The following is a 24,578-nucleotide window of genomic DNA, read 5'->3' as shown; positions in this document are numbered from 1 at the left end:
CCCAGTAAATAAACAGTAAATTCATGAGGTTCACAATGAAGGGGAACGTGAGCATGAGTATTTCATGAGTATTTCATGAGTATTTCCAGTATTGCTCTGGGCTTGGGATGGATTACTTTATTCTTATCATATTTTTTTATATAGGCCCTACTCTGGAAGTCTGAAGTCTATGATTACTATAATAGCTCTAGAAAGGTCAAAGGTGAAAATGATATAATTTAAACTGGCTTTAAATGTGCATATGAGATATTGGGAGAAGAGGCCCAGTCTAATAATAAAGATGGCTCTCCACTATTGCACAGATGCCATCATGCCAATGAGATTGAATAGACCCCACTAAGTACAGTAGCCAGTCAGAGTAGCCAACCTACAACAACAGTGGTGAAACACTGCCACCTCCTGTTATGAAGTCATTAGACTACAGCAGTGGTGAGGACATTGATGTGGGTTATCATGAAACTTCCTTCGTTTTTTGACTTCTCCACAGAATATCAAAAGGTGCCAGATTAATATTGGTCAATGTTGGATAAACAGTACTACATTGTCTCAACGTTTTAAGTCAGACTGGTTTTACAGGTCATGGTGGGTGCATTTTTGTTGTTGACGATGATTTGGAACAAACTTACCAAGTTCCATCCTGTTCCCACAAGATGACGCTCTTTCCACAGCCTCAGGATATCAACGTGCTACAGGTGCTTGATAAACAATGCAGAACATCAACTTCCCTCTCCACAGCCATCTGAAGAGATAAATGGAATAAACAACAAAAAAATGCTGCTGATGTTATTGTACTGGCAACCTAGTTAAACATTCCTGACAGCCACTCTAGCATAGGTGTTTGCAAATGTCCATCAACGCATGCCAAACAAAGCACTTTCCAGATGTAATCTTTGGTTGAGTCTTTTGCCCATTTATTAGCAGCAAAGATAAATACACTGAAAGCATTACATACAGGCCTATTAGCGTAGGCGAAATCACAGTTCCAAGGTGTAAACGGTGAAATGTATGCTCTCCATACCTGTGCATTCCCACTTCCTGGTCACCTGTGTGCCTACACACGTGACCCATGACCCAAGATATAGAGCCCCACAGTGAAGGTGTCATAATACCCATAAAACCTAGCGGTCAAACAGGGAAATGGTTCCAATCATTTTTCCACCATTCATTTTTCCAATAGGGAATTTCAGAAGCACTTCAAATAAGGACAGTGTTTTGTATAGGCTTACCCTGGCATGACGTTTTGATAACCATGTAAATGTCTCTCGGACAAGGTAACTTTTATCAATATATTCGGCTCTATTTACTCTCAGATTTGAAAATGTTTTTTAGCATCAAAGTAGACATCATGCAAGACTACAAATCCCTGCAAGCTCCTGCACATCATCTTTAGCTGCAAACTGTATTATTCTGTATGTAAATCCGAGACACTCCATTTAGTATGATTTGTTACGTTTCGTATGGTATGTATTAATTTGTGGATGTCCATCACCCATTTCGTATGATATGTTACAAATTACAATTTGTATTATATGTCACGAATTTGCAAAACGTACAATATGTTACGAATTTGCAAAACGTTTGACATGTTATGAATTTGCAAACGTACAATATGTTACGCAGTTGCAAAACGTACAGTATGTTACAAATTTGCAAAATGTATGATACAGTATGTTACAAATTCTAGCTAGGTGGCTAGGTGGCTAACGTAAGCTAGCTTGCTAACGTTAGCTAGGATAGGATTTATGGTTAGGTGTTAGGGTTAAGTTTAGGAGTTAGGTTAAAGGGTTAAGGTTAGGGTTAGGGGAAGGGTTAGCTAAAAGGTTTAAGGTTAGGGTTGGGGGAAGGGTTAGCTAACATGCTAAGTAGTTGCAAAGTAGCTAAAAAGTAGTAAGTATTTGAAAAGTTTCTAATAAGCTAAAATGCTAAAGTTGTCAATGATGAGGCAACTTTGGGTTGCTAGACGTTTGCGTTATACACCCAACCATCTAGAACTTTGTCGATTTTAACACACTATTCTGGCAATAGAGCAGGCCTACACTGCAGGGCCTATTTCTAGTCCTCGAGCACCCCGTGGGTAATGCGCGTGCGAAAGCCAGGTATGTGACACATCGAAGAAGGTCAAGCTGCAATGGAATGTGAAGGATGGTTTGTATTGCATGTTCAGAGAGCCAGTCAATCATACACTACATGACCAAAAGTATGTGGACACCTGCTCGTTGAACATCTCATTCCAAAATCATGGGCATTAACATGGAGTTGGTCCCCCATTTGCTGCTATTACAGCCTCCACTCTCCTGGGAAGGCTTTCCACTAGATGTTGGAACATTGCTGTGGGGACTTGCTTCCATTCAGCCACAAGAGCATTAGTGAGGTCGGGCACTGATGTTGGGCGATTAGGCCTGGCTCACAGTCGGCGTTCCAATTTATCCCAAAGGTGTTCAATGTGGTTGAGGTCAAGGCTTTGTGCAGGCCAGTCAAGTTCTTCCACACCAATGTAGAACAAACCATTTCTGTATGGACCTCACTTTGTGCACTGGGCATTGTCATGCTGAAACAGGAAACGGCCTTCCCAAACTGTTGCCACAAAGTTGGAAGCACAGAATCGTCTAGAATGTAATTGTATGCTGTAGCCTTAAGATTTCCCTTCATTGTAACTAACCATGGAAAAACAGCCCCAGACCATTATTCCTCCACCACATTTTACAGTTGGCACTATGCATTCGAGCAGGTAGCATTCTCCTGGCATCTGCCAAACCCAGTTTCATCCATCAGACTTCCAGATGGTGAAGCTGGATTCATCACTCCAGAGAACACGTTTCCACTGCTCCAGAGTCCAATGGCCGCAAGCTTTACACCACTCCAGCCGACACTTGGCATTGCGCATGATGATCTTTGGCTTGTGTGCAGCTGCTTGGCCATGGAAACCCATTTCATGAAGCAGCCAATGAACAGTTATTGTGCTGATGTTGCTTCCAGAGGCAGTTTGAAACTCGGTAGTGAGTGTTGCAACCCAGGACAGACTATTTTTACGTGCTACGCTTGTGCGGTCTACCACTTCACCGCTGAGCCATTGTTGCGCCTAGAGGTTTCCACTTCACAATAACAGCACTTACAGTTGACCAGGGCAGCTCTAACAGGGCAGAAATGTGAGGAACTGACTTGTTGGAAAGGTTGCATCCTATGACGGTGCCACGTTGAAAGTCACTGAGCTCTTCTGTAAGGCCATTCTACTGCCAATGTTTGTAAATGGAGATTGCATGGCTGTGTGCTCGATTGTATACACCTGTCAGCAACGGGTATGGCTGAAATAGCCGAATCCACTCATTTGGATTTGAAAAAAATAAAATATGTATGCACTCACTAACTGTAAGTCGCTCTGGATAAGAGCGTCTGCTAAATGACTAAAATGTAAAATGTAAAAATGTGAAGGGGTATCCACATACTTTTGTATATATAGTGTATTATAGCCATTTTGCGCTCCATGTAATCCCCAATGAATAGGCTGTGGAAGCATTACACGAAATAGAATATGTATGGTCTCCACTGCTTTTTCTCTTCAAAAATGGTCAAGTCAGAAATATCGAAATAGGCATATTTTATAGTGGTCTTGAGCAGTTCATAAAATATGCACAGAAGCCTTGTAATATTATAGAATAGGACAGACTTGTTTGTACTTTGCACTTCGTTTCTATGAAGGTTTGATAATTTAAACTTTTTGGAAAACTGATAGGGCTACTGAATGGGGAAAAAACCCATCAAGGATGCGTAAAATGTGCTTAATAACTGTTAATTAACAAGTGAATCTGGGTCACAGTCTAAATTATGAAGTACAAATGCACCATAATTCCCCAGAAAGAATAATAGCATTAGTAATAATAATAAATAGATTAAAAAACATATATATTAACCTAATAAAAGGCTAATGTGACAAAGTAAATATTCATGATGAAATACAAGCTGCCATTTCGATAAGAAATATGAAAACAACTTCAATATGGAAGCCTTGGATTATGTAATCTACGTGATAATCAGATAACCTTGATCAGTTTGTTGTTCTTGTCATCGATAAACTACCAGTGGATGTCGTTGTTCACTCCTTTTATGCGCGAGTGTCACTCCTCAAGATGACCTCAAGCTCTCCAATCGTCCTTCACTTTCTATACAGTCAGTGCGGCAGACAGAGATAGAAGGTTAGAGGGAGGGAGTGAGAGAGGGAGTGAGTGAATGAGAAAGACCGGCACACAGGGAGTGAAACAGACACAGGGAGAGTAGCGGTTCTTACATCTAGACGCGTGTAGATATTTTGCTCCCGGAGATTCCAAATAAAACAAACAAGAACACAACAGCTCGCGCTTGTGACAGGACAGGCACCCGACAGAGAGAGCGAGCCTGCTGATATTTGAATGACTTTTCTGTCTAGTTGAATTATTATTCCGAGGAATAGTGTCATATGTGGAGATTTCTTAACCTCGTAAGCCGATTTATTTCACTTAATAGGTGCATTATGATAGGCTAATGTTATAAATCGATACATTTCTCCTGACAGTGTGTTCATATTAATAACGGTTCAAATTATGTTTTATGTAGGCTATTCATGTGATGGTAATCTTTATGAAAATGTTATTCGATCTATGTGCATGGTAAATTCAAATATCAATTGAGGTGTTGCTTTTCTATTCTAATTCATAGCTTTACATCTGCAGTGCTCTTTTGGACATCATGCAAAAGTGTCATTTCTTATCTGTCTTTTCAGGGAACGGCTGGCGTTTTTCAGCGCAAGAGACACTGAAGAACTAGGAATACAATGCTAAGGATTTTGGATACCGTGGTCACTGTCTTGACCGTTTCCTTTGTGGTCGAGGGGGTGCTCGGTGGCTACGGGATGAGCATGTTCGCAGCGCAAACATCTCCCCCGGACCCTTGCTACGACGAGAACGGTAACCCAAGGAGATGCATCCCCGATTTTGTGAACTCCGCTTTCGGGAAGGAAGTCCGCACTTCCAGCACCTGTGGTAAGACCCCGGGTAGGTACTGCTTGGTAACTGAGAAGGGCGACGAGAGAAATAGGAACTGCCATACTTGCGATGCCTCGGACCCTAAAAAGTATCACCCACCGGCATATCTAACGGATCTCAACAACCCCCATAACCTCACATGTTGGCAATCGGAAAATTACATCCAATACCCCCAAAACGTCACCATAACACTGTCACTGGGCAAGAAATTCGAAGTCACCTACGTAAGCCTGCAGTTCTGCTCACCTCGACCCGAATCTATGGCTATCTTCAAGTCTATGGACTACGGCAAATCTTGGGTACCTTTCCAATTCTATTCCGCCCAGTGCAGGAAGATGTACTCCAAACCGAGCAAGGCCACCATTACCAAACAGAACGAACAAGAGGCGATATGCACGGACTCCCACACGGACATGCACCCTCTATCCGGCGGTCTCATTGCCTTCAGCACTCTGGACGGCAGACCGTCGGCGCACGACTTCGACAACTCGCCAGTGCTCCAGGACTGGGTCACCGCCACGGATATCAAGGTGACGTTCAGCCGATTACACACTTTCGGTGATGAGAACGAGGATGACTCGGAGCTATCCCGGGACTCTTATTTCTATGCGGTGTCCGATCTGCAAGTTGGCGGTCGATGCAAATGCAATGGCCACGCTTCGCGGTGCGTAAAAGACAGGGATGGAAACCTTGTTTGTGAGTGCAAACATAATACCGCGGGACCGGAGTGCGACAGGTGCAAGCCTTTCCATTATGATCGGCCGTGGCAACGCGCAACAGCTAGAGAAGCCAACGAATGTGTCGGTAAGTCAAAACATTATATTTGTCTTAAAAAATCATCCAAATTATCTTTAAACACTGCAGCAGTTTCCTCTCCACACAATGTCTGTATCACAAGCAAAAATACCTTTGGCATAAATTGAATTATTTGGTGACTCTTGTTTGGACAGTCATGAGTGATTTGGCTGTTTTTAAGTTTGGTAATCTTTGTCAATTCTGGTGAAAAACAAAGATTCAGATAGGCCTATTATTTTCTCTGGATGAAAGTTGTCGAAATACCATAAGAGTTATTTGTATTGTCATGAATTAGAAATGGGATTGTAGCACATCATTTTACGCCCCATCAAGTTCACACAATTTTACAAAACCTTCTGTGTAATTTAGGTTTCCAACTCCAAGGCTCGAGGAAAAATTGCCTATCCTTTGTTGTAGTTTATATAGTTATGGAAAACAATTAAAAATCCTTATTAGTATTAAAATGTTATTATAATGATCATTATTATTGTTATTATAATTTAGTCTCGAAATTAATTTTTATAGTTGTAAGCATTTTATTAGGCTATGTCAATTTTTGTCTGATCAGCCCACGCTGTATTAATAGTCCATGCTTTCATTAAAACATGATACTGATGTGATTTGAAAATGTAGGCTATCAAAAACAAGGCTGTACGGTTGTTATAGAGGTCTGAATTAAGGATAAATCAAAACCACTGTTAGGCCCAACACAAAATGCACTATTTTAATGAAATTATGTCGCGCGTCCATGCACATAAAAAGTCACATGCAATGAGTTCTCAATTTGAAAACCTTAAAGGCCGTTACCGCCATAGCTCAAATGGAGGTTTATAACAACCACCCACTTCAGAAAGACCGCCACATCACAATGTCTAATCATGCACCGCATTGAAATGTTTCTCATGGGGCAAATTGATGTACAGTTCCAACTTCATCACTGCAATAAAGCGACGCACTGTAATTTATTTAAAGAGCATTTAAACTGCCCCACCACAGTAATTGAACACAGTCTTCTCTGCCCATTTAATTGTCGTTTGAATCAAAGTTAATTATAGGTCTAAATTACGTTAATTGATGTATCATAAAACGATTTTAAAAAAGTATATTGAAAAAAATCCTTATTTCAACCCGAAACCATTATGATTATGATTATTATTATTGTTATTATATCAAATGTATTGCAATTTTTTAAAACAATAAAATAGGAATTTGCCTTCCTTGGAAACAATTTGCAAAATGTTAATCCACCTATTAAGCCTTAATACTCAAATAAATGTGATATTATTAGGCAATCATTATTAATTACAACCATAACACGTTATCATTACTATTGTAATCATTCTAAATATTATTAATAGGCTATTATTAGTATTCATATTATTAGCTTTTTATTATGTGCTGGTCTTCAACGATATCATCGGGCATAGTTTATGAATGTGAACACTTTAGGCCTACAAGAAGAAAAGTAACCGTAGTAGATATGGATTCCTATCTTCAATGAACCGGCCCTTTTAGATGTATGCTTTCCCATCTGTCCCCATGAAGGCAAATAAAGCACATGGAGGAAGCTATCACATCGGACAAAATGCGGCCACTTGGCTGTGTTTTGTGGCTTTCATTGAATTCATTCAGTACACTGTTTCCAATAGCGAGGATACATCAGCTGCTATAGAGATAGGGACAATGCCGCAGCAGGATCAAAGATATGGTAGTACTTTTTATTGCCAGATATGCCTATGAACCACTTAAAGATAATATGTATTCATGCATAGATGAGGAGAGAGAGATCATGCAGGAGCTTGGTGAGAATGTGAGTGCTCCTACTTTAGATAAAGGATAATTAATTATTGGAAAATTGTAGTCTGATATTGACTTGGCTGTGTTTTGACTGTCTAGCAAATATTGTATACGATTTTATCATGATGATCGTGGTTAAAAGTTGTGATTATGTATTGTTGATGTAGGCGAAGAGAATTGATTCCTTGTTAAATATCTCACCCCTTATAAGCCAAGTAACTGCCCTATACATGCATGCTTTCAAGGTTAACATGAAAGGTAGGCCTAGTGGAGGATGGTTCCCCAGCCCATAGTACCCGAATGACTTCATCAACTGCATTGCTGCATAATGTATGTGTCAGTACTTTATATCAACTCTGCAAATGTGCAGTGTTTCATTGGCATTGTATACCCAACATTTATAATAATAGTTCAAGACTCAGAGCATGCAAGGGCATCTCTTAGGGCATGCAATGTGGATGCAAATAGGCCTGTGTGTCTCAAGAGACAATGCTGATGGAAAAGATGAGGATGATGATGAAGGTGGATAAACCTCGACTTCTCTCTGTAACCCACTCTAGATTGGATTTGCGATTGCATGGCACACATTAATTATCATGGTGTGAGGAGGCTCCTCATTCAACCCCATATTGTTTGCATCAGAGAGCCCTACAGTCGACCTGTAGTAACAGGAACTGAGTCAAACTCCCCTTTTGTCTTTATGTCTATTTGACTGTTGTCGGGGGAAAGTGGAGCTGGATTGTTTGACAGTCATCCATGGCACATGTCGACTGTTTTGACACATAGCAGGTGTTTAAAAGGGTTTCGTTTGCTGTTTGTTTCCATTGCCACAGCTCAGAGTGGTTCTCTACGGCAGATAAACAGGCTTGAGCCTTGTGGAAATATCTACGCTCTTACTATAGTGACTGGCTACGAATACACTTTGGAGACAGTCACCCCAGTTGTGTATAAAACTGTGATGTGTTACCACAATTAAGAGGGCTCTGAATCTGATAATATATCACTCTCAAAATATCCCGATCGCAGCCCTCCATATTACAGGCTACATTTCTAAGCCCTGCCGTCAAATCCAAGATTTATACTAGTTGGCCAACTATGAGAAACACAGAGTGACAATGATTAAATTAAGTTGACCAAATAGGTGAAACACAAAGTGACAAATGAATACAAATGAATAAGTGATTGTCAGTGGCGGTTTCTGTGAGGAGGAAAGGAAGTCTGTGCCTTCCTCTTTGGTTCGCCAGGGCTCCCATCCTGGAAAAGCAAACAGACTTGTTTAGACACAACCCCGCCGCTATAGGAATGAAGAATGAATTGTTCCCCCGCTATCCCCAGTATCCTTGACACTTTCTTTTTACCGGACCAGGATGTGTGTGTGTCGTGTGTGTGTCATGTGTGTGTCTCGCACGGGTCCACAAAGGAGTATCACTCACTGTATCCATCATTCTGTCAGCACACACACACACACACACACACACACACACACACACACACACACACACACACACACACACGCACACACACATACACACACACACCCTGTAGAAACACATTCCTCTGGGCTGTTTGTGCTGCGGGCCGCCTACACCGTCAGACAAGGCGTGGAAATGAAGAGCGAGGTGCGGAGGGGTGCTGGGGTCGCACACCTTCTGCTGAAGCAAACACCGCCTCATCTCTCAAACAGGGAGAAGAATGGTCTGCCTGACACCTCTGTGTGAAGGCAGGCTCCTAGGGTTTTTGAGAGGGTGGGGTGGGGTAGGATGAGGTGGAGTTGGAGCAGTGTGTGTGTGTGTGTGTGTGTGTGTGGTATAGTGCTGTTGTCTGTTACCACCTGTAATAGCAATTAGTCACAAGAGGTTGGTGGAACCTTAATTGGGGAGGACGGGCTCGTGGTAATGGCTGGAGCGGAATTAATGGAACGGTAACAAACACATTGTTTCCATGGTTTCCATGTGTTTGATACCATTCCATTAACTCCATTCCAGCCATTATTATGAGCCGTCCTCCCCTCAGCAGCCTCCACTGCAATCAGTAATTGTAGCATAAAGATATGACTAGAACAGAACACAGCTTCAGTAGCAGAGGAGTGATGTCAAAGCGAGATGTACTGTACTGTACGATAAGCTTTGCTATGAGCTGCTTGTCTGGATGTGCTGAAATATTGAACAGTTCCAGCACTATTTGACAGTCAGTAAATTGAAAGATTCCAACTCTCTCTGGATCCTCTGCAGTCATAACATGTTCTCAGTTACAGAGTTTATCTAGTGTAGAATTCAAAAGTGATACCAGGTGGGGAAAGGAAACGTCATCAAGACCAGCATCTTCTTCTATGGTGTGTGAAACACAACATAGGGATAGGTACTTACATTTTATTATAGAGATAATGATAGGCACTTGTTTTTATCATGGTCCAAAGAGCCAATGGCTGAGAAAAAGAAATACGTACAGCCTAAGCCCATGCAGTTAGTCTGTCAGGATCTCTCTCTGGATGATTATCTTTGTCCAAGTCCTTGAATCTTGCTACTTGCTCTGTCTTTGACTGAACCTGGATATTGGTTATCATATCTATATAAAGGTCTAGGCATTCCACTACAAATAGCTTTGCATTTGTGGAGTGATTATAATGCAATTGGTCTTACAAAAACAAAACGCATTGAAACAGGTTGCATGTCGTCTTCCCTCCTTGATGTGCACTTTGCTGATTAGTCCGTCTGAGTCTTAAAGGACTTTCATGCACTTCTGAGTGCACTTCCAGGTCCATTTGGGATATTGATTCTCACAGGCCACAGGGGAGACCGTCTTTGTAATCTAATGCAATGAGTTTCAGAATGGAGGCATGGAGGAGGAAGAATCGTGGGTTCAATATCAATTCAGGTGTGACCAGTCTCGGCCTGACAGACATGGCCGGATGGATAGACTGTCTCATCACGACTGTCTCATCGTGTCGAATTCGGTCGGGGTCAGCAAGGATGCTCAACTACCCAATTGTCCCAATTTAATCAAATAGATTCCCTTCCTCTTACTTAAGAACTCTATCAACTCAGAGTGAAACTACAGCATCTGAAGGAGAATGAAGGAGACGCCAATTCCGCTCATGGTAATGAGGAAAATGTGTTAGACCCCTAAGACGATCACTTTAGGAGGAAGGTCTTTCAGATACAGAAAATGAAATGCAAGACTGTTCCACTGCATTTTCTGACTGAGTTTGTCCTGTTTTATTAGCTTCTGGTTCCATAGCTTGAAAGTGTTGAGAAAAGGGGTCTTGAATAATTCAGAGAGATTAAGAAGAATGCTTGGAGGCATGCAGAATGAAGGGACGGGTACTGCTGCAGCACAGTGAAAAGTAAAGAGATTGAGGGAGACTACAATAGAGACTATAAATGAGAGAGAGAGAGAGAGGGGGAAGATATAGAGAAAGAGAGATGGAAACAGAAAGACAAAGGGACAGGAGAGAGTGACATATCCAGGGGCTTTTGGGGACAGGAGAGACTTTTTTGATGAAACAGGCTTTATCTTTTCTTGAGAACCACTTCACGGTAGTTTTTCTACTTGTTCATAGAGTGGGTGGAGGGGGCGGGGAGGGGGAGGGCCCTTCCCTCAGTTCTAGAATTTTGTTGGCACAGAGATAGCATATCAGTGACTTGGCACAGACATCGCCTCAAGCCCCGTCCAAATCTCCATGGACTTCCCCCCCATCCCCCCGAGAAACATTTCCCCCCCCCGTAGATAACTTCATTTATCCAGCCTCAAACCGCAACATCATCTGGCCGATTTGAGCAGACCTGCCGGTTGTCTCGCCTGATTACGTCAAATAAATACGCTCCCAGGTGTTATTCTGAACAGTTTAATTGACAGGCGAAGATGACTGTGGTGGTGGATTGAAATTGAGATTTGACGCACCTTCAGGTAATTGGGCTTAAATGCTCTAACCACTTGCTTAGAGGAAACAGTGTTTTGCTGAGATGTCTTTTTGATAGAATCTTCCCTAGTTCCATTGACGGAAGAAAGATCAACAATGGCATGATGATATGTCAGTAATTAAAACGTTCTCACCTTAAATAACTAATTCATGTTTTTGGAAATGGAAAATGGTTAACTACAATAAAGTTAAGCATTTTGGGAATGTCGGTTAGATTGTCAAAATGTAATAGACTAGTCTTTATGTTCATATGGGATCCTGCAGATAAGATTTAATGGAAAAACAAAGCAACACTACAAAAGAGAGTATACTGTATTGTGTTGGCTTTTCAGACCTTTCATTTCATGTAGGGGCTTCTAAAACTGAGTAAAACAGCAATAGTTATTAACAATGACACCATGATGAGGCATGATGACCGAGCTGTGGTCTGGTTAATGTTTGAGCTGCCACCAAAGGACCTCCATCCTTTATGAACCGCCGAGCTTAATCTTCAAAGGGCAACCGCCGACCGTCAAACGCATTGACCATCCCGACACTCACCACCCGACAACGCCAGGCAGACTAAAGGAGTGAGAAACAGAGGTGCGAAAAGAGTGTCAAAGTAGTTTGCACTTTGCACCGTGGCGTATTCCCCTCCCTTCCCCCCTGAAGAATCCCGACCCCCGTGCCGGTAGTTCAAACAGGTGAATGGCCTCCCTCACGCAATGAGGACCTCCTTCCTACAAAGTGTTATCACTGTTTTACGACTTGTTTTTTAAACCACTGCATAACACGTTATTCAGAGTCTGGAGTAGGACGCACTCTGATGACTCCTACTTTTGGTTAACTATATAACTAACTAGCTATGCACAGCCTTGCACCTTGCTCAGCCACTGTTTAAGTTTAGCATATGCATGCAGTTACATATGGTATGCATGCCTGCAACGTCACACACACAAAACCCATCAAACTCAATTGTGACCATAACTTTGATTCTTGAAACCAGCCACAGAAGCAGACAGCCAAAACAGTCAGCCAAAACAGACAGCCAAACAGATAACTGTAAATCGTAAAACCTCCTCCACAGTGAGAAGCCACAGGTTAGGTTTCTGAGGACGCCCAGACCTCCCGCCTGCGTCTGTGCTGGCCGGGGGCCCACAAAGGATTCTGTTGCATTGGTGGCAGGGACGGGAAAAGAGGGGTGGGCTAGGGCTGTTTCCAGCAGGGTGTCCAGGACCATTGCAGCGGGGCCACAGCAAATTCAACCTGATGGCTGGCAGGACAAGCTGGGGCAGGCCAGGCTGCAGTATAGGCCCATCTGTATCTTGTTTAAACCTAGTAGTGTGTTACCATCCACTACTACTCTGCTGGGCGCAGCGTGGAACTAATGGGAGAATGTGTTGAAATATGAGGTTACTGGCTCTGTGCACAAATGCTGCTGCAGTGGTGGCCTGAGTAAATGTGTATGCCAGAGAGAGAGAGAGGGAGGGACTAAATGAAGGGTGCTCTTTGGTTAGTTTTTGAATTCTCCTGTAAAGGGGGTTGGGATAGATTGTAAAGGGGGTTGATATAGATTGTAAGGGGGTTGATATAGATTGTAAAGGGAGTTGATATAGATTGTAAAGGGGGTTGATATAGATTGTAAAGGAGGTTGATATAGATTGTAAAGGGGGTTGATATAGACTGTAAAGGGGGTTGATATAGATTGTAAAGGGGGTTGATATAGATTGTAAAGGGGGTTGATATAGATTGTAAAGGGGGTTGATATAGATTGTAAAGGAGGTTGATATAGTTGTAAAGGGGGTTGATATAGATTGTAAAGGGGGTTGATATAGATTATAAAAGGGGTTGATATAGATTGTAAAGGGGGTTGATATAGATTGTAAAAGGGGTTGATATATATTGAGAAGGGGGTTGATATAGATTGTAAAGGAGGTTGATATAGATTGTAAAGGGGGTTGATATAGATTGTAAAGGGGGTTGATATCGATTGTAAAGGGGGTTGATATAGTTTGTAAAGGGGGTTGATATAGATTGTAAAGGGGGTTGATATAGTTTGTAAAGGGGGTTGATATAGATTGTAAAGGGGGTTGATATAGATGGTAAAGGGGGTTGATATAGATTGTAAAGGGGGTTGATATAGATTGTAAAGGGGGTTGATATAGATTGTAAAGGGGGTTGATATAGATTGTAAAGGGGGTTGATATAAATTGTAAAGGGGGTTGATATAGATTGTAAAGGGGGTTGATATAGATTATAAAGTGAGTTGATATAGATTGTAAAGGGGGTTGATATAGATTGTAAAGGGGGTTGATATAGATTGTAACGGGGGTTGATATAGATTGTAAAGGGGGTTGATATAGATTGTAAAGGGGGTTGATATAAATTGTAAAGGGGGTTGATATAGATTGTAAAGGGGGTTGATATATATTATAAAAGGGGTTGATATAGATTGTAAAGGGGGATGATATAGATTGTAAAGGGGGTTGATATAGATTATAAACTGGGTTGATATAGATTGTAAAGGGGGTTGATATAGATTGTAAAGGGGGTTGATATAAATTGTAAAGGGGTTGATATAGATTGTAAAGGGGGTTGATATAGATTGTAAAGGAGGTTGATATAGTTGTAAAGGGGGTTGATATAGATTGTAAAGGGGGTTGATATAGATTGTAAAGGGGGTTGATATAGATTGTAAAGGGGGTTGATATAGATTATAAAAGGGGTTGATATAGATTATAAAAGGGGTTGATATAGATTGTAAAGGGGGTTGATATAGATTGTAAAGGGGGTTGATACAGATTGTAAAGGGGTTTGATATAGATTGTAAAGGGGGTTGATATAGATTGTAAAGGGGGTTGATACAGATTGCTTTGAGTTTGAGGCATCTCTTTTGATCATCGTAGTCTTTAGACAAAATGAATTCAGTGGTCTGTGACAGTTTCAGTATCAGTACCAGATGAGTTACAGTAATCCATCAAATCTGTTTGACAATTATCTCATTACAACATTCTACCGGGAGAGTGCTCTCTTAGCACGTAAGGGATTCCATACAGTAGCTAACTGTACTGCGTCAATCACTTTGACAATAAGATCATGATGACATTTTACATTGGTAGCAAGGAAAGACACATTGAAACCTGATGGCTTGATGGTTTCTTGGACCTTTAGAGGATCCATACTTCACTGTACTGTAAGGGCCACATTCACATCTGTCCAGGACGGTCATACTGTAGGTCCTTGAATGCATAGACTGTACATACTAGGTAAAAATACATAGTCAAAATACCCACAAAGACCGGGACCCCCCTGGGTCTTCTTCCCCCAGCAAGGTCAACACGCGAGCGGGTCAATCTGTGCTAGTCAGAGCCCCCTGTGTTGGATCTCTCTGTCTCTTTCTCGCGCTCTCTATGACAACAAGATGAGGAACTATCTGTTTTTGATGATTCACACAGAGACCATTCTGGTTAATTTCCCAAAGACTGAGTTCATATGAACTGCAATAACTCACTCAAGAAACCTTGTGAAATGTATGCATATTAAGAGTTATATTCTATTGTAATCTTGACGAACTGAAGATCTTGAAGCCATTAAAGTCTACTTTGGCCAGACGTCTTTTTAAAGGGGAATTTGGAGCAGGTTGATGCAAAGTGAAAGGGCTGTTCAAGACGCAATTTCACTTTGACGGAATTCCAGCTTTACCCAGATAACAGATTTTGACAGGATATTTTGAATGGAAACACTATATATGGAGGAGAATGTCAGATGAGGAGAATAGATGCTGGGGCTGTTAACACAGAAAACTATGATTAGAGAGGGAGGGTGTGTGTGTGTATGTGTGTGAAAACACCATTTTAAACATGTACATGATACTGCAACAAAATAATTTCCCCCACGAGGACAATAAAGTCAGTAAATGAAAGAGAGAGAATGGGAGAAAGAAAGAAAGAAAGAAAGAAAGAAGAGTATTGGCTACTGATACCATGTGCAACAGACAACAGGCTCCTGGCACTACATCACATACTATGATTACAGTATGGGCAATCTATACCATCTCTTGTGGAAAGACATTGTTGCTACAATACATTCCATAACCTTTGGCAATGCTCACTCCACAACGCTGAGGGCTTGTGGGATGTGTTTGATTGACAGAGTAGCAAAAATGCATTCAGAAATCTTACCGTCGAAGATTTTTGAGGAATTTCAGGCTTCTTTGGGCAAAGCCTGCATTTCCTTTTTGTTTTGTTTTGCTGGTTAGGGTTAAATGCATAATGCAACACAGATACTGCTGATGGTATGTGTGTGTGTGTGTGTGTGTGTGTGTGTGTGTGTGTGTGTGTGTGTGTGTGTGTGTGTGTAGCTTGCTTGAGTACACATTCCTGCTTTGACTCTCCTAAAGACTAAACCTTGACCCTGTTTAGAGAGGCGGTTTGGTGGGAAGCCATATTGTTGTGTAGAAGGAGAATATTGCATTTCCGCCTTGGCTCTGTGTTTGCTTCCACTCATCGGTTGAAGTCCGTCCACTGTCACTGGTTTATCGCATGGTCCGCCATCACCGTGTGTGAAGTCATCACATCACGGCCTCCAGAACGGGTTGGCGGTTGGCGGCATGGAACACGTGTTCCGCTTTGATCATTTTGGTGTGTTAAAACGTCACCGTCTTAATGTAAAGCAGACTCCCACGCTTTCTCATTCAGCACTCTCACAGCAGCTGGAGCTAATTGGGTCGGAGGATGACGGGACTTTGCGTTAACCAGCAAGGCCTTCTCTTTTCTTCTGTTTCTTCTGTTTCTTCTCTTCTGTTCCCTTCTCTCTCCATATTGGCCCAACTGAGAGTGTTGAGTGACTCAGTGAGTCTAAGAGAGTATGGCCTACCAAAACGCTGCAGGCGTAGACGCGGGAGACGAGGCGGAGAGAAAACCGAACGGCGCTCCCCTCAGTTCTATTGGCAACTGTCCAGTCAATCGATAATAAGGTGGATGAGCTTCATTCTAGAGTCTCTTATCAGAGAGACTTGAAAAACTGCAATATTATATGTTTTACTGAAACGTGGCTGGATGATGACGCTATGCACGTAGTACTCGGTGGATTCTCCAGGCAGTGGCAGGATTGTACAACGGCTTCGGGGAAGTCGAAAGGAGGCGGAGTGTGTTTTTTCATGAATAACAACTGGTGTGCTGCTTCAAGTGTGAAGGAAATCTCAAGCTTTTGTTCACCTGATATAGAATACCTCATGGTAAGCTGCAGACCCTTTTATCTACCGAGAGAGTTCTCATCCATAGTTATCATGGATGTCTACATCCCTCCACAAGCCATCACTACTCTGGCACTCAACGAAATGTATGGGCCCATAAGCAAACAAGAAAACGCTCACCCAGATGCAGCGTTTTTCGGGGGCTGAGATTTTAACGCGTGGAGACTTAAAACCGTCCTACCTCACTTCTACCAACACGTCTCCTGAGTCACTAGGGGCGTTTACTTTCTAGACCACTTTTATTCTACCCACAGAAATGCATACAAGGCCCTCCCTCATCCTCCCTTGGGCAAATCTGACCATGACTCCATTCTCCTGCTTTTTGTTTACAAACAAAAGCTCAAACAGGAAGTAACAGTGATGCGCTCAATGTGGAAGTGGTCAGATGAAGCAGACGCGAGGCTACAAGTGTCACGACCGTCTTGAAAGGGAGCAGACCAATACGCAGCGCGTTGAGTGAACATGATGACTTTAATGAGTAAAGCACGTAAATACAAAACAAAAGACGATAGTGAAGTCCAACAGTGACAAAGACTGAACCTGGAACAAAAACCCACAACACCCACAGGAAAACATACAGATAAATATGGCTCCCAATCAGAGATAACGAGCCGACAGCTGACACTCGTTACCTCCGATTGGGAGTCATTGAACCCAACAAAGAAATACAACACATAGAACCACCCAACCAAACAAAACACCACGAAAACGAACACACCCTGGCTCAACACACAAAGTCCCGGAGCCAGAGCGTGACAGTACCCCCCTAAAGGCGCGGACTGCGACCGCGCCTCAATAAGGCTAAACAAGGGAGGGCTGGGTGGGCATACCTCTTCGGCGGTGGTTCTGGCTCTGGCCGTGGTCCCCACCCCACCAAAGTCACTACCCGCTTACGTAGCCTCCTCCACATGACCACCCCCCAACTAAACCCCACTGGATTAAGGGGCGGCACCGGACTAAAGGGCAGCACCGGACTAAGGGGCAGCACCGGACTAAGGGGCAGCACCGGACTAAGGGGCAGTACCGGACTAAGGGGCAGCACCAGGATAAGGGGCAGCACCGGGCTAAGGGACAGCACCGGACTCAATGGCGGATCCTGGCTGGCTGGCTCTGGCGGATCCTGGCTGGACGGCTCATGGCTGGCTGAAGGATCTGGCTGCTCATGGCTGGCTGACGGATCTGGCTGCTCATGGCTGGCTGACGGATCTGGCTGCTCATGGCTGGCCGACGGATCTGGCTGCTCATGGCTGGCCGACGGATCTGGCTGCTCATGGCTGGCTGACGGATCTGGCTGCTCATGGCCGGCTGACGGATCTGGCTGCTCATGGCTGGCGGAAGGCTCTGGCTGATCCTGTCTGGCGGAAGGCTCTGGCTGATCCTGTCTGGCGGAAGGCTCTAGCGGCTCCGGTCTGGCGGACGGCTCTGAAGGCTCATGGCAGACGGGCGGCTTTGCAGGCTCCGTACAGACGGGCAGTTCATGCAGCGCTTGGCAGACGGACAGTTCAGACGGCGTTGGGCAGACAGGCAGTTCAGGCGCCGTTGGGCAGACGGGCAGTTCAAGCGCCGTTGGGCAGACGGGCAGTTCAGGCGCCCGTTGGGCAGACGGCAGACTCTGGCCGTCTGAGGCGCACCGTAGGCCTGGTGCGTGGTGCCGGAACTGGAGGTACCGGGCTGAGGACACGCATCTCAGGGCTAGTGCGGGGAGAAGGAACAGGCCGGACCGGGCTGGCGACGCGCACCGTAGGTTTGGTGCGAGTGGCAGGAACAGGCCGGGTCGGGCTGGCGACGCGCACCGTAGACTTGGTGCGGGTGGCAGGAACAGGCCGGACCAGGCTGGCGACGCGCACCGTAGGTTTGGTGCGAGTGGCAGGAACAGGCCGGGTCGGGCTGGCGACGCGCACCGTAGGTTTGGTGCGAGTGGCAGGAACAGGCCGGGCTGGGCTGGCGACGCACACCGTAGGTTCTGTGCGTGGAGCAGGAACAGGCCGGGCTGGGCTGGCGACGCACACCGTAGGTTCTGTGCGTGGAGCAGGAACAGGCCGGGCTGGGCTGGCGACGCACACCGTAGGTTCTGTGCGTGGAGCAGGAACAGGCCGGGCTGGGCTGGCGACGCACACCGTAGGTTCTGTGCGTGGAGCAGGAACAGGCCGGGCTGGGCTGGCGACGCACACCGTAGGTTCTGTGCGTGGAGCAGGAACAGGCCGGGCTGGACTGGCGACGCACACCGTGGGCTTGATGCGTGGAGTAGGAACAGGCCGGTCCGTACTGGGAACACACACCACTGGCTTTAACTGGGGATCAGGAACGGGCCGGACCGGACTGGTAACACACATCAGTCTCTCACGCCGTGCCGCAACAACTTCCCTTCCTCTACTCGCCAATGGCTCCCGTAATCCGATAGCCTTCTCTCCACGTCTCCCTGTGGCAGCCTCCTGCTGCCCAGCCGCCTAGCCATGTGCCCCCCCAAAAAACTTTTTGGGGTTGCCTCTCGTCCTTCCAACGATGACCCTGCTGACGCCGTTGCTCCTCTCTCGCCAGGGCCTTGATCTTCCCCCAAGGTCCCTTGCCCCCGAGCATGTCCTCCCAGGACCACGATTTGCCCACCTGGGCCATCGCCAGCCTCTCGATCTCCTTACCAGGCGCCTCCTCCCATGTCCAGTCTCTTTGCTCCTGGACACGCTGCTTGGTCCTTTTAAGGTGGGTTTTTCTGTCACGACCGTCTTGAAAGGGAGCAGACCAATACGCAGCGCGTTGAGTGAACATGATGACTTTAATGAGTAAAGCACGTAAATACAAAACAAAAGACGATAGTGAAGTCCAACAGTGACAAAGACTGAACCTGGAACAAAAACCCACAACACCCACAGGAAAACATACAGATAAATATGGCTCCCAATCAGAGATAACGAGCCGACAGCTGACACTCGTTACCTCCGATTGGGAGTCATTGAACCCAACAAAGAAATACAACACATAGAACCACCCAACCAAACAAAACACCACGAAACGAACACACCCTGGCTCAACACACAAAGTCCCGGAGCCAGAGCGTGACAACAAGACTGTTTTGCTAGTACAGACTGGGATATGTTCTGGGATTCATCTAATACAGGGGTGTCAAACTCATTTTAGCTCAGGGGCCACATGGAGGAAAATCTATTCCCAAGTGGGCCGGACCGGTAAAATCATGGTATATATAACTTAAAAACAACAACTTCAGATTGTTTTCTTTGTTTTAATACTATCAACATAAAACATAAAGCTGGAGCCTGAGGACAGTGTGTCCAAAATAGTACAAGCACAACATCACTATTAATCATAAAACACCTCAAGTTTATTTGAAAATTCTAAAGAAAAAACACACAAACACACAATGCCTCAGTGATTCACATAACTGTTTCACAGATCACAGAACTATATCAGGGTGTCATTTCTCAGGCAGAAATGTAGATACAAATAATGAAATCCTGTTCCCCAAACAAGTGCAAGAACCACAGAGTCAAGAATAGGTTAAATATACAAATAAAATAAAATCAATTAAAAACAATAGCACATCAACATAAAAACATATAAACATAAAGCTGGAGCCTGAGGACAGTGTGTCCAAAAGCACAACATCACTATTAATCATAAAACATCTCAAGTTATTTGAAATTCTGAGGACAAACAACACACAAACACACAATGCCTCAGTGATTCACAGAAGTATATCACAGATCACAGAACTATATCAGGGTGTCTCATGCAGCACTTTAAGTGGGGTTGCATAGTTTATTTGACTCCTGATACCTGGCATCTTTTAGCTTTCACCAGCGCATCAATATCAGGCGTCACATCCTGAGTGGCAGCCAACTTCAGGATGTGATTCAAGTGCTTGTGCGTGAGCCTTGAGCGCAGCTTTGTTTTATTTATGAACTTGCTCACAAAGATATGTGGTTCCAAACATGCTGTCACACCCTGGCTCTGGGACTCTATATGTTGAGCCAGGGTGTGTTCATTCTATGTGTTATATTTCTATGTTGGGGCTTCTAGTTCTTCTGTTTCTTTGTTGGCCTGAGTGACTCCCAATCAGAGGCAACAAGTGTCAGCTGTGGCTGGTTGTCTCTGATTGGGAGCCATATTTAAACTGTCTGTTTTCCCTTGGTGTTTGTGGGTTTTTGTTCCAGTTGGTCATTGTTACCTAGGACGTTACGAGTCGTTTTGTTGTTTTGTATCGTGTGTGCACTCCTCCTCTATTAACGACGATCGTGACAGAAAAACCCACCATACAAGGACCAAGCAGCGTGTCCAGGAGCAGGCAGCCTGGACATGGATGGAGATACAGGCCGGGATGGATCGGCGTCCGTGGGAAGAGACGGTGGAGGCGCGCCGGAGAGAGGAGCAGCGGCGCCAAACGGGTCAACGTCGGACAGGCGAGAGGCAACCCCAGAAAATGTTTAGGGGGGGGGCACACGGCATGGACGACGGGGCTGACGGAGGCAGACAAGGGGTGTATTCAGAGGGCCACCAGGTTACGGGGGTCACTGGTAAAGGAAGGGAAGGAAGGTTTAGAGGCACGGCGAGAGGTACTGGGGTGTGTTACCAGTCCGGTCCGGCCCGTTCCAGATCCCGGTATAGAGCCAGTGGTGTGTGTCCCCAGTACGGTCCGGCCTGTCCCTGCTCCACGCACTAAGCCTACGGTGTGCGTCGCCAGCCCAGTCCGGCCTGTCCCTGCTCCACGCACCAAGCCTACGGTGTGCGTCGCCAGCCCGGTCCGGCCTGTCCCTGCTCCACGCACCAAGCCTACGGTGTGCGTCGCCAGCCCGGTCCGGCCTGTCCCTGCTCCTCGCACCAAGCCTACGGTGTGCGTCGCCAGCCCGGTCCGGCCTGTCCCTGCTCCTCGCACCAAGCCTACGGTGTGCGTCGCCAGCCCGGTCCGGCCTGTCCCTGCTCCTCGCACCAAGCCTACGGTGTGCGTCGCCAGCCCGGTCCGGCCTGTCCCTGCTCCACGCACCAAGCCTACGGTGTGCGTCGCCAGCCCGGTCCGGCCTGTTCCTACTCCACGCACCAAACCAGGGGTGCGCATCGTCAGCCCGGCCCGGCCTGTTCCTGCCCCTCGCACCAAGCCTACGGTGCGCGTCGCCAGCCCGGCCCGGCCTGTTCCTGCCACTCGCACCAAGCCAGGGGTGCGAGTCGTCAGCCTGGTCTGGCCCGTTCCTACTCCACGCACCAAGCCAGGGGTGCGAGTCGTCAGCCTGGTTCGGCCCGTTCCTACTCCACGCACCAAGCCAGGGGTGCGAGTCGTCAGCCCGGTCCGGCCCGTTCCGGCTCCACGCACCAAGCCAGGGGTGCGCGTCGTCAGTCCAGCACAACCCGTGCCTGGGTCACCGGTGCCTGGTAAGGTACCGGTCAACTGCTCCACTACGGAGCTGAAGCTAACCGCTCCTGCTACGTCCAGTTCAGCTCCAGCCAGCGGGGCCAGACCGGACCAGGGGTACTATGGGGGGTTTATTGGAGGGTGGTGGGCAAGGCCGGAGCCAGAACCGCCGCCGAGGAGGAATGCCCACCCAGCCCTCCCCTGTTTTGTTCTAGTGGAGGCGCGGTCGCAGTCCGCGCCTTTAGGGGGGGGTACTGTCATACCCTGGCTCTGGGACTCTATATGTTGAGCCAGGGTGTGTTCATTCTATGTGTTATATTTCTATGTTGGGGGTTCTAGTTCTTCTGTTTCTTTGTTGGCCTGAGTGACTCCCAATCAGAGGCAACAAGTGTCAGCTGTGGCTGGTTGTCTCTGATTGGGAGCCATATTTAAACTGTCTGTTTTCCCTTGGTGTTTGTGGGTTTTTGTTCCAGTTGGTCATTGTTACCTAGGACGTTACGAGTCGTTTTGTTGTTTTGTATCGTGTGTGCACTTTAACTAATTAAAGTATGTTCGCTCAACACGCTGCGCCTTGGTCCTCCTCTATTAACGACGATCGTGACAGAAAAACCCACCATACAAGGACCAAGCAGCGTGTCCAGGAGCAGGCAGCCTGGACATGGATGGAGATACAGGCCGGGATGGATCGGCGTCCGTGGGAAGAGACGGTGGAGGCGCGCCGGAGAGAGGAGCAGCGGCGCCAAACGGGTCAACGTCGGACAGGCGAGAGGCAACCCCAGAAAATTTTTAGGGGGGGGGGCACACGGCATGGACGACGGGGCTGACGGAGGCAGACAAGGGGTGTATTCAGAGGGCCACCAGGTTACGGGGGTCACTGGTAAAGGAAGGGAAGGAAGGTTTAGAGGCACGGCGAGAGGTACTGGGGTGTGTTACCAGTCCGGTCCGGCCCGTTCCAGATCCCGGTATAGAGCCAGTGGTGTGTGTCCCCAGTACGGTCCGGCCTGTCCCTGCTCCACGCACTAAGCCTACGGTGTGCGTCGCCAGCCCAGTCCGGCCTGTCCCTGCTCCACGCACCAAGCCTACGGTGTGCGTCGCCAGCCCGGTCCGGCCTGTCCCTGCTCCACGCACCAAGCCTACGGTGTGCGTCGCCAGCCCGGTCCGGCCTGTCCCTGCTCCTCGCACCAAGCCTACGGTGTGCGTCGCCAGCCCGGTCCGGCCTGTCCCTGCTCCTCGCACCAAGCCTACGGTGTGCGTCGCCAGCCCGGTCCGGCCTGTCCCTGCTCCTCGCACCAAGCCTACGGTGTGCGTCGCCAGCCCGGTCCGGCCTGTCCCTGCTCCACGCACCAAGCCTACGGTGTGCGTCGCCAGCCCGGTCCGGCCTGTTCCTACTCCACGCACCAAACTAGGGGTGCGCATCGTCAGCCCGGCCCGGCCTGTTCCTGCCACTCGCACCAAGTCTACGGTGCGCGTCGCCAGCCCGGCCCGGCCTGTTCCTGCCACTCGCACCAAGCCAGGGGTGCGAGTCGTCAGCCTGGTCTGGCCCGTTCCTACTCCACGCACCAAGCCAGGGGTGCGAGTCGTCAGCCTGGTTCGGCCCGTTCCTACTCCACGCACCAAGCCAGGGGTGCGAGTCGTCAGCCCGGTCCGGCCCGTTCGGCTCTACGCACCAAGCCAGGGGTGCGCGTCGTCAGTCCAGCACAACCCGTGCCTGGGTCACCGGTGCCTGGTAAGGTACCGGTCAACTGCTCCACTACGGAGCTGAAGCTAACCGCTCCTGCTACGTCCCAGTTCAGCTCCAGCCAGCGGGGCCAGACCGGACCAGGGGCGCTATGGGGGGTTTATTGGAGGGTGGTGGGCAAGGCCGGAGCCAGAACCGCCGCCGAGGAGGAATGCCCACCCAGCCCTCCCCTGTTTTGTTCTAGTGGAGGCGCGGTCGCAGTCCGCGCCTTTAGGGGGGGGTACTGTCACATCCTGGCTCTGGGACTCTATATGTTGAGCCAGGGTGTGTTCATTCTATGTGTTATATTTCTATGTTGGGGGTTCTAGTTCTTCTGTTTCTTTGTTGGCCTGAGTGACTCCCAATCAGAGGCAACAAGTGTCAGCTGTGGCTGGTTGTCTCTGATTGGGAGCCATATTTAAACTGTCTGTTTTCCCTTGGTGTTTGTGGGTTTTTGTTCCAGTTGGTCATTGTTACCTAGGACGTTACGAGTCGTTTTGTTGTTTTGTATCGTGTGTGCACTTTAACTAATTAAAGTATGTTCGCTCAACACGCTGCGCCTTGGTCCTCCTCTATTAACGACGATCGTGACACATGCACAACCGTTTTGCAGCGAGGGCTGTCAAGTTGGGGTAACCTGGCAAGAGATTCTGATAAAATGTGTCCAAGCCAGCTGCGGCAAATTTGCCCTTCAAATCCGAGTCACACTGCAAGTCTATTATTTCAAGTTGGATGCTGACGGGCAG

At 46.7% G+C, this 24,578-nt stretch overlaps 1 protein-coding gene across 1 annotated transcript in view; it reads left to right on the top strand.

Annotated features, from left to right (window-relative positions):
• The first annotated feature begins 4,190 nt into the window (after nucleotides 1-4,190).
• Nucleotides 4,191-24,578, top strand: part of LOC123486030 (netrin-1-like) — a 54,266-nt gene continuing 33,878 nt past the window's right edge. The window contains exons 1-2 of the mRNA XM_045217202.1: nucleotides 4,191-4,471; nucleotides 4,754-5,819. Of these exons, the coding sequence (XP_045073137.1) occupies nucleotides 4,805-5,819 (1,015 nt within the window). The 5' untranslated portion in view covers nucleotides 4,191-4,471; nucleotides 4,754-4,804. The remainder of the gene's footprint in view (nucleotides 4,472-4,753; nucleotides 5,820-24,578) is intronic.

Source organism: Coregonus clupeaformis, unplaced genomic scaffold, assembly GCF_020615455.1.
Source record: "Coregonus clupeaformis isolate EN_2021a unplaced genomic scaffold, ASM2061545v1 scaf0963, whole genome shotgun sequence".
Lineage (NCBI taxonomy): Eukaryota > Metazoa > Chordata > Actinopteri > Salmoniformes > Salmonidae > Coregonus > Coregonus clupeaformis.
The sequence above is the reverse complement of the archived record's forward strand: the minus strand, read 5'-3'. Positions and strand labels throughout refer to the sequence as shown.